Genomic DNA, 20,401 nt, shown 5'->3' on the forward strand with positions numbered 1-20,401 from the left:
TATCACACAACCCCCCTTGTAGATACTGCCTCCCTATAGATTCCACCACACAGCGCCCCCCTATAGATCGCACCATACACAGCCCCCTGTAGATAACGCCTTACAACCCCCCTGTAGATAACGTCTTGCAGCCCCAAATCCCCCTGTAGATAATGCCATACAGCCCCCCTGTAGATAACGCCATACAGCCCCCCTGTAGATAACGCCATACAGCCCCCTCTGTAGATAACGCCATACAGCCCCCTCTGTAGATAACGCCATACAGCCCCCCCTGTAGATAACGCCATACAGCCTCCCTGTAGATAACGCCATACAGCCCCTCTGTAGATAACGCCATACAGCCCCCTCTGTAGATAATGACATACAGCCCCCTGTAGATAACGCCATACAGCCCCCCTGTAGATAACCTCTTACAGCCCCAAATCCCCCCTGTAGATAACGCCATACAGACACCCTCTGTAGATAACGCGATACAGACCCCCCTGTAAATAACGCCATAAAGAGTCACCCCTGTAGATAACACCATACAGAACCCCCCTGTAGATAACGCGATACAGACCCCCCCCCCCAAAAAAAAAACGGCCTATAGTTTGACCTACAAAAGAAATGTATCCCCATGTGTGATCGCTGGCAGTGATAAGGAGAACGGGGGACTAAAAAGTCCCCCGAAGTTCTCCATGACAAACTTCGGACTTCCGGCGTCTGCGCAGTTCAATAAAAATGAAAGGTGCGCTGGTCACGCATGCGCACAAGTGCGATTCATTTCTATGGAGCTGCAGACAGACCCCGGAAGTCCGAGGTTTGTCATGGAGAACTTCGGGGGACTTTCGGTGGATAGGGGATGCATGTCTTTTGTAGGAACAACCCCTTCAGTGGCATCGCGCTGTAGCAGCCATAGCGGCTGCTAGCGGAGCCTCTGGCCATCGGAAAGGGGGCCCGTGCCGGCGGGTGGCACGGGCCCCCTCATGCTGCGGGCCCCCTCATGCTGCGGGCCCCGTAGCAGCCGCTATGGCTGCTATAGCGGTAGTTACGCCACTGACAGCTGCCATTTCTGGAATATAGTATGTCTGCAAATTGGAAATGGATCCCCCTAAACTCTCTTTGGTCTCGTCTTGGCTCCTGCCTCAGCGGCTAAAAGCGATCCAGCGTTTTTTGGGGTTCACAAACTATTAAGGCCATTTCATCCATCACTTCTTCCTAGTGGCTCCCATCTCTGCTTTGACTTTCCCAGGAGCAGTTTCTAAAATATGTCCAACCAAAGCTGTGTAAGCCTTTGAAACGTTAAAAAGGAATTTGCTTCTGTTCCAGTTCTTCAGTGCCCTGACTTCAGCTGTCAGTCCGTTATGGAAATTAATGCTTTATCTGTGGGAGTTGAGAAGTTAATTTGTAAAAGAACTCTTTTGGAAAATTCTGGTCTGGGGTTTTTTTCTCAAAAAATCCTCTCTGTGTTTCTCCCAATTTGACTGAGCTACGCTTCCATCCTGTTAAGAAAAACTCAAAGGCTGATGCTCTGTCCTGATCCTTCGATCCGAAGATTTCTCACCCTTCTCACATGTTCCAATTTTCTGACACTCCTCTTCGTGACATAACTCCAGGTAAAACCTTTGTGTTCAAAAAACATGGAAGAAAAATTCTTTAATTGGGACAAAGTTCCAAAGTGGCTGGTCTACCGGCATCTACAAGTCTCTGGAATTGATGTGGTGTACTGGTGGCTCACATGGTCTAAGATGTGAAAGACACTGCTCTGTCTGTGCACAAGAACACCTCCCGGCAGAGATATGGCGGTCTACTTCCACTGCTTGATCCCTGGGTTCATATTTTCATGGATTTTATTATATATTTGTATGACTTATTTACCTGTTTAGTTATTTGGATGGTGGTGGCCAGATTTTCCAAGTACAGCAGTGCACACAATACTTAAGGATTCGTATTACGGAGCTGTAAACCCTCTCTGTGCTGCTGTATAGTATCTCTATACAGCAGCACACTTTCCCCTAGAATCTCCTTGGTGAGACTACAGCTGTAATAGGGGCGTAACTAGGAAACACTGGGCCCCATAACAAACTTTTGACTGGCCCCCCTCCCCTGGGTGCCACAGACAGACTGGCCTTGTAGATAGTGCCCCCTGTAAATAGTGCCATACAGCCCCCTCCTTTAGACAGTGCTATACAGCCCCCCTGTAGACAGTGCTATACAGCCCCCCTGTAGACAGTGCTATACATCCCCCCTATAGACAGTGTTATACAGCCCCCCCTATAGACAGTGCTATACAGCCCCCCTGTAGACAGTGCTAAACAGCCCCTCTCCTGTGGACGGTGCTATACAGCCCCCCCCTGTAGACAGTGCTATACAGCCTCCCCATACAGTGCTATACAGCCTCCCCATACAGTGCTATACAGCCCCTCATGTAGACATTGCTATACAGCCTCCCCATACAGTGCTATACAGCCCTCCCTGTAGACAGTGATATACTTTCAAGTATCACAAAGAGGGACAATCGATGTGGCGCGCAACAACAATTTTTTTTCTTTTAAGCCACGCCTCTAATCCCACCCAATCCCCGCTCATACACACCCGGTTCAACCCACACAGTACAATGCCCCAATAGCTGCCACCATAAAGTTTAATGCCCCATACAGTATAATGCCCACACAGATGCCCCATAAAGTATAATGCCCGCACATGACCCATACAGTAAAATGCCCAAATTCCCCCATACAGCATAATTCCCCATAACTGTCCCCATGCAGCATAATACCCTTATAGCTGCCCCCCAGTATAATGCCCCCCATAGCTGCCCCCACACAGTATAATGACCCCCATACTGCCCCACACAGTATAATGCCCCCATAGCTGCCCCACGCAGTATAATGCCCCCATAGCTGCCCCACGCAGTATAATTCCCCATAGCCGTCCCCACAGTATAATGCCCCTCATAGCTGCCCCACAGTATAATGCCCCTCATAGCTGCCCCCACACAGTATAATGCCCCCATAGTTTCCCCTACAATATAATTCCCCCCATAGCTGCCCACACAGTATAATGCCATCCATAGCTGTCCCCACAGTATAATGCCCCCATACAGTATAATGCCCCCCCATAGCTGTCCCCACAGTATAATGCCCCCATACAGTATAATGCCCCCCCATAGCTGTCCCCACAGTATAATACCCCCCATAGCTGCTTCCACCGTATAATGCCCCCATACAGTATAATGCCGCCCCATATAGTAAAATGCTCCTATAGCAGCCACCATATCCTCCCCCTTCCCTACCCAGTATAATGCCCCATAGTGCCTAATAGAAAAATAATAACATAATAACTATAACCTATCCCCGTTCCCACGACGGGTAGAGGATCCTTCTCCTCCGGTCTGTGCTGTGAGTGACTCAGCGCAGACAGGCGATGACGATACTACATCGCGCCTGCCTGCGCTGAGCCGCTCATGCCTGAGTGAATGCTGGGGCATGGAGCTGTCAGCTCCTTACTCCAGCATTCAGGAAGCGGGACCAGCGCGGTGAGCGCTGTGTGGCTATGGGGACCCGCAGGGCCCCCCAGGTTTAGGGGCCTGGTCGCATCTGCAACCGTTGCGACCCCTAGAGCTACGCCACTGTATACAGTAGCCTATATAGTGTTCAATAGTACCTGCATCCGAAGGACGCAGACACTATTGAATGTGGTGTCGCTACTGCTGTAGCAGCCATAGCGGCCGCTAGCGGAGCCTCCGGGCATGGGGAGGCCCGTGGCGGCACGGGCACTCTCATTCCGCGGGTCCCGTAGCAGCTGCTATGGCTGCTACAGCGGTAGTTACGCCACTGATTTGTAATATGGCATTCAATGCACCATGCCACAATATTTATCCTCACAGATGTCGAATGAATTAGTGAGAAAAACTTCAGTTTGCCTCTGTATTAAATCGAAGGCACATGGAGGTACAGTATGGGCCAATAGCAGTCTGTGAATATTAAATATTTAGTGGGGTTCCTCTTTCCCTTTGACTTGCCATACATGAGCAAGCTAAAGGCTAAGATCACATAATATCTGTGATGTGCATTTGGCGTGCATGCTGAAAACACTTCCAAACACAAATGTCAACAAGCCTATAAACTTCATTAGCCAAAAGTATTCCAAGAGAATGTCCTTTTGGCACACGTTTGGCTGTATACCTCTTAACCGTATTGAGACGCATAGTCAGCTTTTTTACATTAGAAGTCAATGGTAGATGTATGTAACTGTAAAGACATACAATTGCAGCGCGTATGCCTTAAACATGATGTGAACAGAGCTGAAGGCTGGTTTCACATGAGCGCAACACGGGTCCAATAAACTGATCTACCAGCATCATAGATCCCTAAAACTAGTTTATCTTCCTTGGCAGGAGGGACATCATAACATTACAGAAAATTTTGCAGCTTCTTCACATCGCTACAGTATAAGACCTCATGCACCCGACCGTAGTTTAAATCCATAATTACGGATCAGGTAATTACGGATGAAATTACAGACCCATTCATTTCTATTGGCCACGAACACCTTTCAGATGTGTGTCCGAGCCGTAGAAATGATCCGCAAAATATAGAACATGTCCTATTCTTGTCCGCAATTGCGGCACGGACTCGCCCATAAAAGTGTATGGGCACTTCCGCAATTGCGGACAGCTAGGGATGTGCATCCGTATTTGCAAATCCATATTTGTGGACAGTAAAAACCCTTGCGGTTTTGTGCATGAGGCCTTACCTGTAAAGTTACAGCTTTACTTGTGTAGGAAATATCCAAGTCAGACAATTTTATTTGGTACGGAGTAAAAAAAAACAGACAGGTGTGACTTGGCACCAGCTACTTGCAGATTAGATAACGCTCACAGTTCGTGTTTTCCGAAGTCCTGGTGCAGCATGCCCTGTCCCTGATGTTTTTCCCTGTTGAGTTAAAATGTTGTCGTAATAGGCAGCTTTTTCTGTCACAGTAGTGGTTAGGCTTTATGTGGTTTGTAATAGGTGCACCCCAACACTAAGTTCGTACTTGGTCTAAATCTGCCCAGTCAGCATAAAATTTCCATCTGTGATGTTTGTAGGCATGGGGTTACACGAGGTTCTACACATAAATGTACTAAATAACCCACACACATTCAGACGAAGTTTGTGTTAATAAAGACTTCCAGAATTCAATTGCCTTGGTCAGTAAGTAGAATCAATGTACCTCAAGGGTCTTCCCATAATCATCATTGATCACCTATCCACAGGACGGGTGATAACTGTCAGATCGGTGGGAGCCCTATATGGCTGGTAGGTCCTGAGTGCCTTATGTGAATCAAGTGGGACTGCGTATGCTTAGCCACCTATCCATTCACTTTCTATGGGGCTGCCGAAGATAGCTGAGCACTTTGGCAGCCCCATGGAAAGTGAATTGTGGTCGGGCCCCCACCGACCAGACATTTATCACCTATCCTGTGGATTATGGGAAAACCTACTTAACTCAAAGTGAATGTCCAACCTTAAACACCACTTTAATGGCATTAATCAGGTTTTACATTAGGCCTCACTTAACATGTCCACCTTTCTAAATCATGTCGTTTATAATTCTGTGCTAATTAATTTCATAATATATCTTTGTAGCGCTCAGAGCTCTTTTTTCCTGATACAAATCCCCTGCAGAGACATATAATTATTTTTACCTGCAGCCACCGCTTGAGGAAGCTTACATGATTTATACATTGAACTCAATAATAAAACACTATGCAGTAAGCTCCGTCTAGTGGTGGCTGAAAGACCTAAGGCCCCGTTTATTTCACGTTTGTGAACTACGTTCGGTGCATGAGTCGGGAAAGCTCCCGACGGCTACGCCAAATTTATCCATGGGCCGCTATTCATCCAGCATATGCCAAAAGAGGGTCCTTTTGGCATACACTTAGATGGTGTACATTTTTTGTTTGCTGTATAGAATAGCATAGTGACTGCGCTATTCTTTACCGAAGGTTACAGTAAAAAAAAGTGGTATACATTTTCTTTTACAATGGGGCCCTATGGGCAACGTATGCCGTTGTAAGACTATAAAATGGCATACATCGCAGCCTTCTGTCCTCCCAATGTATACCACCAACGGTTGGCTCAAATGTGACAGAGTCTAAACGAAACAGTGTTATCAGGTAGACTTTTATAAAGTCTCAAGAAAGTAGTCCTTATATAGTACCAGTACCGGCAGTATGAGCTCTACAGGAAAAGTTTTAACAGTAAGGGTCTTGCCTTCCCCCTAGACTTGCTTATCTAAGGCCAACTTAAGGTGTAACTAACCTTTTGGCATGTGTTTTGAGCAATGAGACCCCCACTAATTGCTCAAACTAAGTGACAGAAGCGCTCGGGTGAGTGCTGCGACGCGTCGTTTCTGAATGGCTTTCCTCGGAGCCATGTACGGGCTCAATAGAAAGTCTATGGGTCTGTCCACCGCTCACTCGGCTTTCCGAGGAAAGCCGTTCAGAAACTACGTGGCACAGCGCTCCGCCGAGCACTTCCGCCGCTTCGTTTTATCGATCGGCGGGAGTCTCAGTGCTCGGACACCAACCGATCAAAACTTCTGACATGTCAAAAGTTTTTTTTAAAAGTTTAGTTACATTTTAATTGCAGCATAAAAAAATCTACGGCTCAGCTTCTAAGTAAAGATGGGGCCCTAGTCAGGTCAATTACCTAATTAGTAATTACCAGGATGTCGGCCTGAAATTGTTATTTCTATACAGGAATATTGTGACTGCTATTCCCTATCATGGAGTTTCAGCTCTGACCACCATATTCTTGCTACGACTGTAGATATAATGGTCATTAGATTAGAAAACGTGGTCCAATAATTAAGCGCAGTGAATCCAATCATTTAGACCGTCTACACATAACCATTATTGTCATGAGATCATAGACATAAACTAATTATATAAATATTCTAATTTTTTTTGAAGACCTTTTGTATCTTTCAACATGACGCAAATATGTCATCACCGATCATACAGGATAAACAATACAAAGACAGAGATCCATATTGACAGTGGGTTCAAAAAACAGAGAAATGTGATTTGTAAAGTGTAGCAATACATGGAGAATAATAAGAGTGTGAGAGCATGTTATAGAGGTGTTACATACACTGAGGTTACTCCCTCGGGTTCGGGTTTTCCTTCGCTGCTACAGCAAGACGAGACAGAGAGGAGAGACAAGAGGAAGGGAGAGACCACAGAAGTGCAGGACGGACAGAGAGACAGAAGAACAGACAGCAGGGGGAACAGAGAGAAAGAGAACACAGGTTAACAGCAGTTAGACCGAAACATTTTCATATACACAGTGTCCACAATAATGGACAAATGACTTTAAAGAGTTGACGCTCACACAACACAAGAGCCACAAGACGAGGACATGAGTTTCATCTTCATCAGACAGCAGGAGACATCTTCCTTACAGCAATTCCAAACAAACTTGTTTTAAAGTGAATGTCCACCCTTATCACCATTATTTTCTCATCTATATATATGTCCATTATTATGTACTGATACATTTCTTTATATATCTTTATAGCGTCAGAGCTCTGTTTTTATAAAATGGGCTCCAAATTCTCTGCATAGACATAGAGTTAAATGATAAAATTCTGGCTGCCTGCAGTCACCACTAGAGGGCGCTTACTGAAAACTGTTTATAACTTGAACACAAAATGAACACATTAGGGAAGATTTATTAACACTGATGTTTCATACGCCGGGCTTAATAATGTGTTGTATCTTTGCGCTGGCCGTGTGCCACAATTGTTGCATAATGACCGCGCCTCATCCATTCTCCCCCATTGCACAAAATAAAAAAATACATACACCGCTCCTATATTCTTCTCTCCACCGGGTCACCTTCGGCTCCGTCTTCATCTTACGGCTCATTCAAGTTACTGACGCAGGACAGCTTCAGTATCTATGAGATGTAGCACTTAAACTCATCAGTGCTACTTCACATACAGCACTGATGACGTTGAGTGCTGCTTTGCATTAGCCGTGGCATGAATGGCGAGCCGGCGGGGAGAGAAACGGTGAGGTAAGTATAAATATATATATTTTTCTTTTATGTGTCTGATGAGCAAGGGGGAGGTGGTAGTCAGATTGGGAGTATGAGGCCGGGCATGGACCTTTACCTTGATACACCCCACAGACTGAAATTAATGTCTGCTAGAATTTTCTCCACTTTTGTGGTGTAAATTCCAATAAATGTGGCGCTCTGGCGAAGGCACCGCCCACTTCGGCTAAGCCCTGCCGCTTTTTATACTATTTTTAGAAAGTGGCAAGGATGGCATGCACCAGTATGTTCTCATTTATGGCGTTCACCAGTATCATTTACTATGTCTATACAGGAGATTTGGAGCTTTGAATCTGCTATAAAGATGAATTGGGAAGTTCATCAGCACAAAATGTTTGACCTAAAAATGAAATGGTGTTAAAAGGTGGGGAGTCACTTTAAAGCTCTGGATAGAAGGGTGGACAGAACAGAAGGGACCCCATGGCAACAATCAAAGTGGGACTCCTCTCCTGGTGCTGGTCCATGTCACCAGGCTCCCTTATCCAGGCACAGGAATGTCCAGGCTGGTTCTTCACGTCTTTGTTTGCTCTTGATTCATTGGCTGTGAAGAGGTGAAGCCCTGCCCATGAGGAAGGGAGATGAGGCCCTAGCTTGGATAGCATGTTTAGTAACAGAAATGACATGGAGTGAGGATGACAAATGCACAGTAAGACAGAGATGAACGTGACTTCCTTGAGACTTCTCACTGGCGAGAGTATCGAATTAAAAAAATATTCATAGCAGTCGAAGCACTTGGGGTCTCGACCGATTTTCTGGTATTGGCCGGTTTTCATGAGCAAAGAAGGTCGTTTAACTTTATTACTATATTATCTACTTTTTATAATAATATGCTGGTGGATTGGAAAGTATCTGAACAGACAATTTCTTCAAGGGATTATAACCTGTATATAAAAGAGCACTATATTTTTGATATAACATATGTTGATATTTTGCCCTTGACCACTCATCACGGGGTGCCATGGTTGAGTCAGGGAACGTGGAGGCTTTTTCGTTTCCATATAAATGACCTTATAGACTGTTCTATGGACAGAACAGGCCTCGTTTATCAATACTGTCCAAATTGCCCAGCAACAATAACCAATCAAAAATGAAAGCTGTTCTGTGATAAGGTTGCTATGGGCAACAAGGCCCAAGTTTTTTTGTTAGATAGTTTTTATAAAATGAAGCCTGATATTCAATTGCTGTATGTATCACGTCCAAAAACACCACCGCCTCTGTTGGTGCACGCTGCTCTGCGGGAGAGCGGGGCCCCAATATTAATAAATCACCAACATTAAGTCATGATGCTGGTACAATAGAGCTAGTTGTTGCCTTAAAACATTGTGTTTGATTTATACCTTTAATCCGTAAAATAAAACGAGGCCCAACTGTTAGAAAAGTTTACTGAAAGTTGTTAACTTTTAGCTGCCAAATGCTTGAACCTGTCTCATGGTAACTTTAAGCGCAATTTTTATTTTTCTCCTTAGAAGTCCGTAGAAAGTTAAGCTGCTGCTTCCACACAAGTCTCAGTGACATAACTATAATGGCTGCAGAGGTAGCAATTGTACCCGGGCCCTGGTGCCTGAGACGACACAAAGAAGAAGGCACCGGTATTATATATGGCACATGGCAGGTTGGGGGCCCTGTGACAGATTTGATTTGAGCTTCGAGTTATGCCTCTGAGCAAGTCTCATCACATATAAGTCAACGGTACGACTGGTGGCGGTCATGTTGTGGTCACAGAGTGTAGCAACTGAATTCTTTTCTATGGCCATGAATGCCCTGTTTTATTGTTACTGGTCTGGACCTTAGTCTGTGTGCACATCTTATACACTTTAATGTCTGCAGATATATAAACTTGAAAAGCTAAAAATACTCTGAAGCTGTGAACTGGCCTAGTTGCGGCATAAGGCTGTATTAGGGATCCACGCAACGCCGAACTACGCGTGATACCATAATACGGTGACCATAGACTACTATGGGTCCATACTGCACCTCCATTCACCTCCGATTTTAAATAGAGGCACATGGAGGTGGCACGTTCCATAGCATGCTGTATTACAGAGGAGTATTACAGAGAATTTCTTCTATGAGAGAATATGGCGCCTCACAGAACCATAGGGAGTCCGTGTGCCGCTGTACATTGTCCGTACACAGGGCTTTGGCTGTGTACATTGGAGACATTTTGGATTAATTTAACCCCTTTCGGATGCAGCCTGTTTTGGCCTTGTGGACACAAATGATTTTCTCAAATCTGACATGTGTCGCTTTATGTGGTAATAACTCTGGAATGCTTTTACCTATCCAAGTGATTGTGATATTGTTTTCTCGTGACATATTGTACTTTATGTTAGTGCAAAAATTTGGTCGATAAATTCAATATTTATTTGTGAAAAACTTTACATTTTAGTGAAAATTTGCAAAAATTAGCATTTTTCTAAATTTAAATGTATCTACTTGTAAAACAGATGGTAATACCACACAAAATAGTTACTAGTTAACATCCTCCATATGTCTACTTTATGTTTGCAACGTTTCTTGAACATTGTTTTATTTTTCTAGGACGTTACGAGGCTTAGAACTTTAGCAGCAATTTCTCACATTTTCAAGAAAATTTCAAAAGGCTATTTTTTTAGGGACCAGTTCAGTTGTGAAGTAGCTTTGAGGGACTTATATATTAGAAAGTCCCCATAAATCACCCCATTTTGAAAACTGCACCCCTCAAAGTATGCAAAACAGCATTCACAAAGTATTTTAACCCTTTAGGCGTTTCACAGGAATTAAAGCAAAGTAGAGGTGAAATTTACAAATTACAGTTTTTTTTGATGAAATTCATTTGTAATACATTTTTTCTGTAACACAGAAGGTTTTACCAGAGAAACGCAACTCAATATTTATTGCCCAGATTCTGCAATTTTAAAAATACCCCACATGTGGCCCTAGTGTCCTAATAAACTGAAACACAGGCCTCAGAAGCAAAGGAGCACCTAGTGGATTTTGGGGCCTCCTTTTTTAGGAATATATTTTAGGGTCAGGTTTGAAGAGGTCTTGTGGTGCCTAAACAGTTGAAAATCCCACAAAAGTGTCCCCATTTTGGAAACTACACCCCTCAAAACGTTTTTCAAGTGTATAGTTAGCATTTTGACCCCACAGGTTTTTTTTGCAGAATTTAGTGGAATTAGGCCGTGAAGATGAAAATCACCTTTTTTTTCTGCAAAAACATAGAATTTTGTAATTTTTACAAGGAATAAAGGAGAAAAAGCCACCCAACATTTGTAAAGCAATTTCTCCCGATTATAGCAATACCCCATATGTGGTCATAAACTGATGTTTGGACCCACAGCAGGGCTCAGAAGGGAAGGAGCGCCTTTTGGATTTTGGAGTGCAGATTTTGCTGGACTGGTTTTTGGTGCCATGTCGGGTTTGCAACGCCCTGGAGGGGTATAGTTAGCACTTTGACCCCACAGGTTTTTTGTAGAATTTAGTGGAATTAGGCCGTGAAAATTAATATCAACATTTTTGTCCACTAAAATGTTGAAATTTTTAATTTTCACAAGGGATAAAAGAGAAAAAGCCGCCCAACATTTGTAAAGCAATTTCTCTCGAGTACGGCAATACCCCATATGTGGTTATAAGTGTTTTTTTATTAAAAATTAATTAACCCTTTCAGGACAGATCCTTTATTGCTTTTTCATTTTCGATTTTCACTCGTCGCATTCCAAGAGCAAGAACTTTTAAATTTTTTCAGAAGGAGTTGTAGTTTCTATTGACACCATTTAAAGTACCATTTAATTTTCTGGGAAACGGAATTTTTTTTCTTTGCGGGCAGAAATTGGAAAAAACTGTGATTCCTACATTGCTTTTTGAGTTTTGTTTTTACGTCTTTTACCGTGTGGTAAAAACGACAAGTTAACTGTGTTCTGCGTCTCAATACAATTATGGTGAAACCAAATTTATGTTTTTTTTTATATTTTACTACTTTTACAAAGAAAAGACTATTTGTTAAAAGAAAAAAAGTTTTGTATCATTACATTTTGAGAGCCATAACTTTTTTTTTTTGTCGATTGAGCGGTGTGAGGGCTTTTTTTTTGGGCGGGACGAGCTGTAGCTTTTATTGGTACCATTTTATGGTACATACAACTTCTTGATCACTTTTTATTACATTTTTTTTAGCGCTAAGGTGACCAAAAAACAGCGATTTTTGTTTTTTAAATTCTTTATTACTTACGGCATCCACTGTGCGCAATAAATTGCATTTGACTTTATTATGCAAGTCGGTACGATTACGACGTTCACTGTGCGCTATAAATGACATATTTACTTTTTTCTGCGGGTCGGTACGATTACGGCGATACCATATGTATATAGTTTTTTTTATGTTTTGCATCATTTGCACAATAAAATCTCATTTTTATCAAATTATTTATTTTTTGTGTCACCATAATCTGAGAGCCATAACTTTTTTATTTTTCAGTCCAAAAAGCTGTGTAAGGGCTTGTTTTTTGCGGGATGGGTGTTCGTTTTTATTGGTACTATTTTGAGGTACATGCCACTTTTTGATCATTTTTTATTCTATATCTTGGGAGGGGTGGTGACCAAAAAATAGCGATGCTGGCATGGTTTTTTGTTTATTTTTTTTGCGGTGTTCACTGTGCGGGAAAAATAAAATTATAGTTTTATATTTTGAGTCGTTACGAATGTGGTGATACCAAATATGTGTACTTTTTTTTTAACGGTTTCATTTTTTTTCCTATAATAAAAAACACTTATTTTTACACTTTTATAAAACATTTTTATGTACATTTTATTTTTTACTTTTTTGTTTTTACTCTACACTTTCTTTTTTGACCTGCAGCACTGATCACTGCTAGAATACATTGCACTACCTAGTTCCAACTGTCAGTGTGACGTCAGATGTGCTGGTCCTCATAGGCTTTCATACATGGCAGACCCATCGGCCGTTGTCTGGCCTCTGGTTGCCATAACATTCCCCACGGTTGCATGGGAGCTGCCGATGTGCTACAAACCCCCTAAATGCGGTGATCGCAAACGATCGCCGCATTTAGAGGGGGTTAATTGCCTAAATCAGCGGCGATGAGCCGCTGATCGGCAATACAAGAGTGTCAGCTGTCTGGGACAGCCGACCTCCAGGTTCCCAATGCACACTGTGCATTGGGAACGACACAGTGACTTCCTGTCACTCTGACAGGAAGCCTATCAGTATCACCCGGAGGACGGTCCTGATAGGCTTCCGTCCATGGCAGACACGAAGGCCATTGTTTGGCCTCCGATTGTCATTCCAACCACTGGCAAACCCCACGATTTCAGAGCAGGGTCTGCCGATGTGCTAGAAACCCCTAAAATGCGGCGATCGCAACCAATCGCCGCATTTAAGGAGTTAAATTGACAAAATCAGCGGCAAAGAACAGCTGGCCGGCAAGAGTGGAGTATCAGCTATTCGGAGACAGCTGACCTCCCGGTTCCCGGTGCACACTGTCGCTGACAGTGCACTGGGAACTACTCAGTAACTATACGTCTTCGTGCGGGAAGTAACCTCCCCCGACGACGTATAGTTACTGAGTGGTGCGGCTAGGGATTAAAGGGGGTTTCGGGTAGTGAAGAATTATAAGCAATTTTCACCTATCCACAAGATAGGTTATAACTGCTAGATCGATGAGGGCCTACCGCTAAATCGAGCGGGGGTCGAGCATGCGCAATAAATCTTCATTCACTGTCTATGGGATTTGGGGCTCAGCTATCTCCGATAGTCCCATAAAGTTGAATAGAGTTGCAGCCTGCATGCGTGACCTCAACTCCATTCAACGGGGAACTCGGAACCCTGGGGTTCCAGCGATTGGATCCGCCAGAACTATCAGTTATCATTTATCCTGTGGATAGGTGAAATTTGCTTATAATTTTCCACAACCTGAAAACCCCTCTAATGTGTAGTAAATGACTTCCGTATCCCCCAGACATGCCAATCACAGCTAAAAAGAACCTCAGATACACAAGTTTTCCAGGCCAGCAATTATCCAATACCGAAAAATACCAGTTTTAAACTTATTTTACCAAGTTCAAGTTATATTCATTTCTTGCCTCAACTACTACGGTATAACTTATTATTTATTGGTAGGTATTCCACTAACCAGACTGCCTCCTCTACAATCCATCCTGAATTTGATCTATCTGTCCTATGGTTATAGTAATGCCTCTTCTATCTGTCAGACATTATAATAGCTGCTGCTTTCCTCTAGTATTACACAAGGCACTGTTCATGTTCTCATCCACAAAGTTCTCTATAATGCTGCATCTATCTATGTTTTCATCTTGGTCCACCACTAGCGATCTGCCGGTGGACCTATTGTCTGCTAGAGTGGTCTAACTTGTGTTCCCTTATCACAAATGCTCACTTCCATCTCCAAAACTTCTCCTGTGCTGCATCTATACTCTGGAATGCTCCACCTGGGACAGACAAATCTTTAAAGGGATTGTATGGATTATATGCTTTCCCTATTAAGGAATATTGGGTAAATAGAGGGTAGTCCTTCTTTCAGGACCCTCATCTATTAGACAGAGAGGCTACAAAGGGTGTCTCTCTCTCTCTCTCTCTCACTCTCTCTCTGGAGGACTTAACCCATCTGTGTATTTCATGGACAGCTTATTAATTTCAATTAGGTATTGTGTAATGCATAATTTTTCCTGAGGTGGCACTGCAGGGAAATTGACCCTTTGCTGCCATGGATTACAGCTGATCGCTGGGGATCCCACAGTGGGGTATTTTATGATAAAATTATCTAGGGGGGATCTTTCTAATAAAATTGGACATTCCAAAGCGGACAACCTCCTTAACATTCATACATAATATAGCAATACTCCCCCAGATCAGCAGATCTTCAGACACAGCAAAGTCCCTCTATGAGCACAGGTTATGAAAAATAGATATGAGGGAGATATGGTTTGGTGCCAACTACTAGAACCTCTTTGGTACAATAGGAATGGTGTATGCCACTGTTTAGCGGTTATTTAATGATGCGGTGCCAGGCGGCGGTGTACGTTCATGAATGTGTCTGCAGTAGATAGAGGCTTTGTATTTCATGTTTATGGATGGCTTGGATGTCACTTATGTTTAATGCAGTCCATGCAGGAGTGAATTATATGCCCCCAATAACTATATAGAAGATGCAGCGGTTTGTCAATGTAGCAAAACTGGATTTGTCATTTGGTACAACTCACTGTGATATTGCTATCTGCGGCAGGTAAACCCAATACTTTATCTTAAAAAACAAATTCAGCTCTGCTACATCTGTACGATAAAACCATGTCATGCAAATAAAAACACTGCTAAAAGAGAAATCAATGATGCATCATATTAATGCTGAACATGGTAAAAAAGAGTACATGTCATAAAAAAATTGTTAACATTCTGCAATATCATTATACCAAAAACCCCTATAGCAGTGAGATCAGGATACACTACACTACCGGGTGGTCTCACCACGAAATAAGACATATGGATCCATAGAGGGGGGTACCCTGGATTAAGACCTCCAATTCTATCAGCCAGTGTAGGGATCTGCTATCAAAGAGCGTCTCTCGCTCCTGCCCGTCCATGTATTGCATAATTGCCCATTCATTTGAATGGGCACCATGGCTGTTAATGTTCTTCTGATGAAAGGATGGCAATTCCTAAAAGGCTCTGCTTAGTTTTGGTAAATATCATATAGACTGGCTGCAAGAGTGGTCTCCGTGCCTCCGAATGTCCACTGTCTATCCCTGCATTACATGTATTATATACACATATGTCCCAGAGGCTTCACCCATCTGAATAAGATGTTGTAGACATTTCTTTTTATAAAAAAAAATGGTTCCGACCACGTCAGAAATCTATCAGCCAGGAATCACGTCTTCAAGTAAATGAGAATATCACGATATGATTCATAGCTTGAAGAAATGAGCTCAGTCTAGCACAGCGACATCAATACGCAGTTATAAGAGTGATCCCCAACCTGTGGCTCTCCGGCTGTAACAAAACTACAACTCCCTGCATGCCGTGGTATCCTTTGACTGCCAGGGCATGCTGGGAGTTGTAGTTTTGCAACAACTGGAGAACCACAAATTGGAGACCGACATAATATACACATGTAATAAAACAGAATTGTATTATGTATATTTTATGTCTGGCTTCCATCTGTAAAGGGGTATAATGGTTTCAGCACATAAACGTTTTTTCATTGTATAATGAAACGTTATAACACTTTCTAATACACTTTGTGTACCAATTCATTGATCGTTTTCAAGATCTTTGCTTACTGTCCTTGTTTGGGAACCATTACTGTTTACTTTCAGTGTTTTAAAGGGGTTGTCCAGTCCTAAGAAATTGATGACCTATCAGGATAAGCCATCAATATCTGATCGGTGGCTGTGCGACTCCAGGGACCACCGCCGTTCAGCTGTTTTAAAGGGGCCGCAGCGTACGTACGAGCGCAGCCTTCCCTTCATTCCTGTCCCTGCTCATACTGTGAATCGCAACACACTGGTAGCAGCGGTTCACAGTATTACAGCCTATTCAAGTGAATGAGAGAAAGCTGTCATACTGTGAATCACCGCTACAAGTATGTCGGCGATTCACAGTATGAGCAGGGGCGGGAATAAAAGGGAAGCAGCGCACGTACGAGCGCTGCTGCCCCTTTAAAACATATGATCGGCGGGGGTACTGGGAGGGGGACCCCGACCGATCAGATATTGATGGCCTATCCTGAGGATAGACCATCAATTTCTTAGGACTGGAAAATCTTTTTAAAATCTGTCCTGGTCATTTGATGATCACACAGGTATTTAGGACTGATGAGCCTTAACAAGGGTGAAAGAGTCTCTCTTTTTGCTGTGCCCTATTCATATATTTACTATGGTTTTTGGTGGGCCCCTCAGTTTATAGCAGAGGCTATACCTGGTTGTCAGCTGGTAGTCTTGGCATTGAAGCTGCCCTCCCATGTCCTTCCATCACAAGGTACTGCTCACTGTCAGAGTAACCATCCCGATTCATCTCGGTCATTTCTACTAACTAAAAAGAAAGAAAGACAAAGAAATAAATCTGATATAGTATTTCTCTAGGAAATGTCGGTATAATAGGAGAGGCATGACATCTTCCTGACCTGGGAGTCTGGCCAGCTGTTGGTGTTCTCCTGGACTCTTGCCCTCTCTGGACTCCAGGTTCCTGTCTTCTGGAACATTTGTTGTGCTCTCTGCGTCATCCAGGACTGACTTTCCTTCATGCCACCCTCTGGTATACCCCTAAAATACCAACATGGAAACCAAATCTTCGTCAGGGAACAACGTAACCTGAGAATGAAGCCTCCTGCCATCTGTGTTTGAAACGTATTACTGGAGAGACACTGACATGCTTCAAGTATCCGCACAATGCCTTGTTTAAAGTGAGTGATCAGCGGCGTCTCCTTTATGAACTTACATTTCTCCCCCTGGCTCCTGAGAGGACATTAGAGTATTTAGTCCCATTGGTCCATCTTGTGTGGGTGATGGAGGCTCCATCCTTTGGAACATTAGTGGTGTTCGGTTCTGGAAGAGTGATAGTTGAATTATGTTAAAGACGATGTTCAGACTTGTGTATTTTGGTCAGTATTTGTAAGCCAAAACCAGGAGTGGGTCCTAAACTTATAAGAGGTAAACATTTTTCCATTATACATTTTCTCGGTTTTTGTCCTACTCACGGTTTTTGGCTTCCAAATAGTGTTGCAAGATACAGAACAAAATACGCAAAAGGTCTGAATGAGGCAAAACTCGAGTCCGTGTGTGCCGGCCTGGTCCCGTCAGTGATCCGTGGAAAGATAAGACATGTCCTATCTTTCCACGGAACAGAAAGTCGGGTCTGTTTTCATGGACCCGATTCACCCGCTAGAGTGAATGGGTCCGTGAGAACTATTGGATGTCACTCGGATACCGTGAAAAACGCCCCGAGTGGCACTCGGTCGTGTGCAACGGGCATAAGGGCCCCATGCACACAGAGCCATATGCAGGAGGCTGTACGGAAGCACACATCTGGGTAGTACGGAGCCACACATGGTGCTCAATGGAGTGCTGTATAGCATAGAAATGCTCCCTTAGAAGCAATAATATAGCGTTCGATGGCGTAAGGAAGAGCAGACGGGTCCTATAGAAGACTATGGGTGGCCATTTACAACTCTGTAAAACTCGGAGGATGTACAGAGCCGTAATTCAGCCATGTGCATGAAGCCTAAATCATACCGCTATATATTATTAAATAATCAATAATACAACTCCTTCATATGTCCCATTACAGCCGCTCCCGCTACTATCCAGAATGCGGAGCCGCTAACAGAACTGCATTTCTCCTGGTGCTACGTCTAAAGGGGTTGTCTCGATGATAGATTCGCCTTGTCTGTTGAATAGGTTTTTGGTTGGTGGCCTCATGAAGTGTTTCTTCTCTATGTCCTATATTTATTATGACACATAGGTCTGCATAGGTGCTGTATACACAATGTATTGAAGGAGTGCACATGGCCTATACGGTACATGTCAATATTATATAGTTTCGAATTCATATTATTTTTCTGCCATGATTTTTCTTTATCAAAAACATTTCGCTATTTTTTTATGAGTATTTATCACTGTCAGGGCTTGTCCGCACGTAACGGAATTGCTGCAGCAATTCCGTTGAAAGTCGCAGACTTTCCACTACTGCAAAAACGCACCATTTCCTGCGGTTTTGACTGCAGAAAATGGTGTGTATTTTGCTGCGTTTTTCTCAATGTTGGGAGATGGTGACTTCTCTGAAAAACGCAGCAATTCAGTCACTTTCCACAGCAAGAATTGACACACTGCGGTGCAAAAAATACGCACCGCAGGTTAATTTCTGCTCTGAATTTTTACGCAGCGTGCGGATGAGATTTGTTAACTCTCACCCACTTTGCTGCTGCTGTATTCTGCTGCGTATTTTCCGTCCGCAATTCCGTACGGAGAATACGCAGCAATTCTACGTGTGGACAAGCCCTTAAGCTGACTGTCTTTATGTTACCTGCTCCTCTTGCAGCACCTGCAGTCGTTTCGCTTTGCTCTGTCTGTAATACTCCATAATCATCATTGCTGCATAAATCTTGCCCACAGTGAGGTCAGTAGCTGAAAGTATAAAGAAAAGTATAAAAGAAAGCACAAGCAAGATGAATTGACAATCTATCTTAATAGGGAGATTGTAACCAACGGAATGCTGTATTGTAAGTCGTGATGGGGGGCTCTAAGGGGGAGTTCACACAGTGTTTTTTGTCAGGCAGAAAGAATGATGCTATTTTTTGCAATTTTTGCGGCGGTTTTCGCCGCAAAAAATGCTCAAAACGAGCGTCGTTTTTCTTTCTACCATTAATTTCAATGGGAGGTCAGAGGCAGAAACCGCACAAAGAAAGAGCAAATGCCTCCCGGGAAAAAATCTGCCTCCCATTGAAATGGGGGTGTGATTTGGGGCATTTCTTGCCGCTGATTCCAACACGGTTTCATTTACATTTATGTAGGATAATAATCGGATAAGATGAGGATTTTATGACCATGATGAGCATTGTTGATGGTGGTCATTAACAAGTCACACAGTGTGAGTACCGCCTAAGGACATGACATTGCAACCCCCTAGGTTGTGTACCACAGATTCAGAAACTATGGATATCCCTCGCTGCTGAATTATATGTGGTGGATCCCCCCAAGGGCTTCTCTTACATTTATGTGGTGTCACCAAAAGGTCCAGTGTTTTCTGAGACTGATTGGGCCAAATGGCCATCATCTCCTTTCTGAGTTCATTATCCATTTGCTGTTTGTCAGCACCACCTGAAAAAATACGGGAAAAATCAGTGATATCAAACACATTCATTGACTTTAGTGTGAATGAGATAGTTAGAGAGTGTCAGTAAAGTCACTTGCTCATTGTCTTCAGGACACTAGACCAACTAGCATAGAGCGACCTACTGGTATGTGTGGCAGCTATCTATTTGGATTGGATTGCCTATAGTCTGTCGATAGGTTGAGCTGCGGCTAATATAGGTATCATGTTATACTTAGATGAGCTGCATTGTGACCTTTATCACATCATGACTTATTTCTCCATAGTAATGTACTTAAACTTTTATGCAGGTGTTGATCTTACCTTTTGCAATTTTAATGTCCAGAGCTGTACGTATAAGTGCCATGAGAGTCGAGTTGAAATGGACAGTATTATCATCAGCCACAGGAAGGTCCATTCGAAGCAACCGCTGCAAGGACCCAGAAAGCAGTGTGAACTTATTGATCCAACCAGACTCGTAGTACTTTATCTACCTATA

General features: G+C 43.3%; 1 protein-coding gene and 1 long non-coding RNA gene across 11 annotated transcripts in view; one reads left to right on the forward strand and one right to left on the reverse strand.

Moving 5' to 3' along the window:
• The window catches only part of LOC142750216 (uncharacterized), a 212,875-nt gene that overhangs the window by 138,662 nt on the left and 53,812 nt on the right, over positions 1–20,401 (forward strand). The gene's annotated exons all lie outside the window — the stretch shown is intronic.
• Positions 1–20,401, reverse strand: part of CACNA1A (calcium voltage-gated channel subunit alpha1 A) — a 267,076-nt gene that overhangs the window by 19,218 nt on the left and 227,457 nt on the right. For 4 of the 7 annotated variants that reach the window (XM_075859128.1, XM_075859122.1, XM_075859123.1 and 1 more), the window contains 7 exons: positions 20,227–20,332; positions 19,803–19,910; positions 19,117–19,217; positions 17,533–17,639; positions 17,219–17,357; positions 17,014–17,127; positions 7,122–7,160 (listed from right to left, as the gene is read on the reverse strand). In XM_075859128.1, coding sequence (XP_075715243.1) covers positions 7,122–7,160; positions 17,014–17,127; positions 17,219–17,357; positions 17,533–17,639; positions 19,117–19,217; positions 19,803–19,910; positions 20,227–20,332 — 714 coding nt within the window. The remainder of the gene's footprint in view (positions 1–7,121; positions 7,161–17,013; positions 17,128–17,218; positions 17,358–17,532; positions 17,640–19,116; positions 19,218–19,802; positions 19,911–20,226; positions 20,333–20,401) is intronic. The other 3 variants (XM_075859126.1, XM_075859125.1, XM_075859127.1) reach the window with 2 other exon arrangements.

This window comes from Rhinoderma darwinii, chromosome 3 (assembly GCF_050947455.1).
Source record: "Rhinoderma darwinii isolate aRhiDar2 chromosome 3, aRhiDar2.hap1, whole genome shotgun sequence".
Classification (NCBI taxonomy): Eukaryota; Metazoa; Chordata; class Amphibia; order Anura; family Rhinodermatidae; genus Rhinoderma; species Rhinoderma darwinii.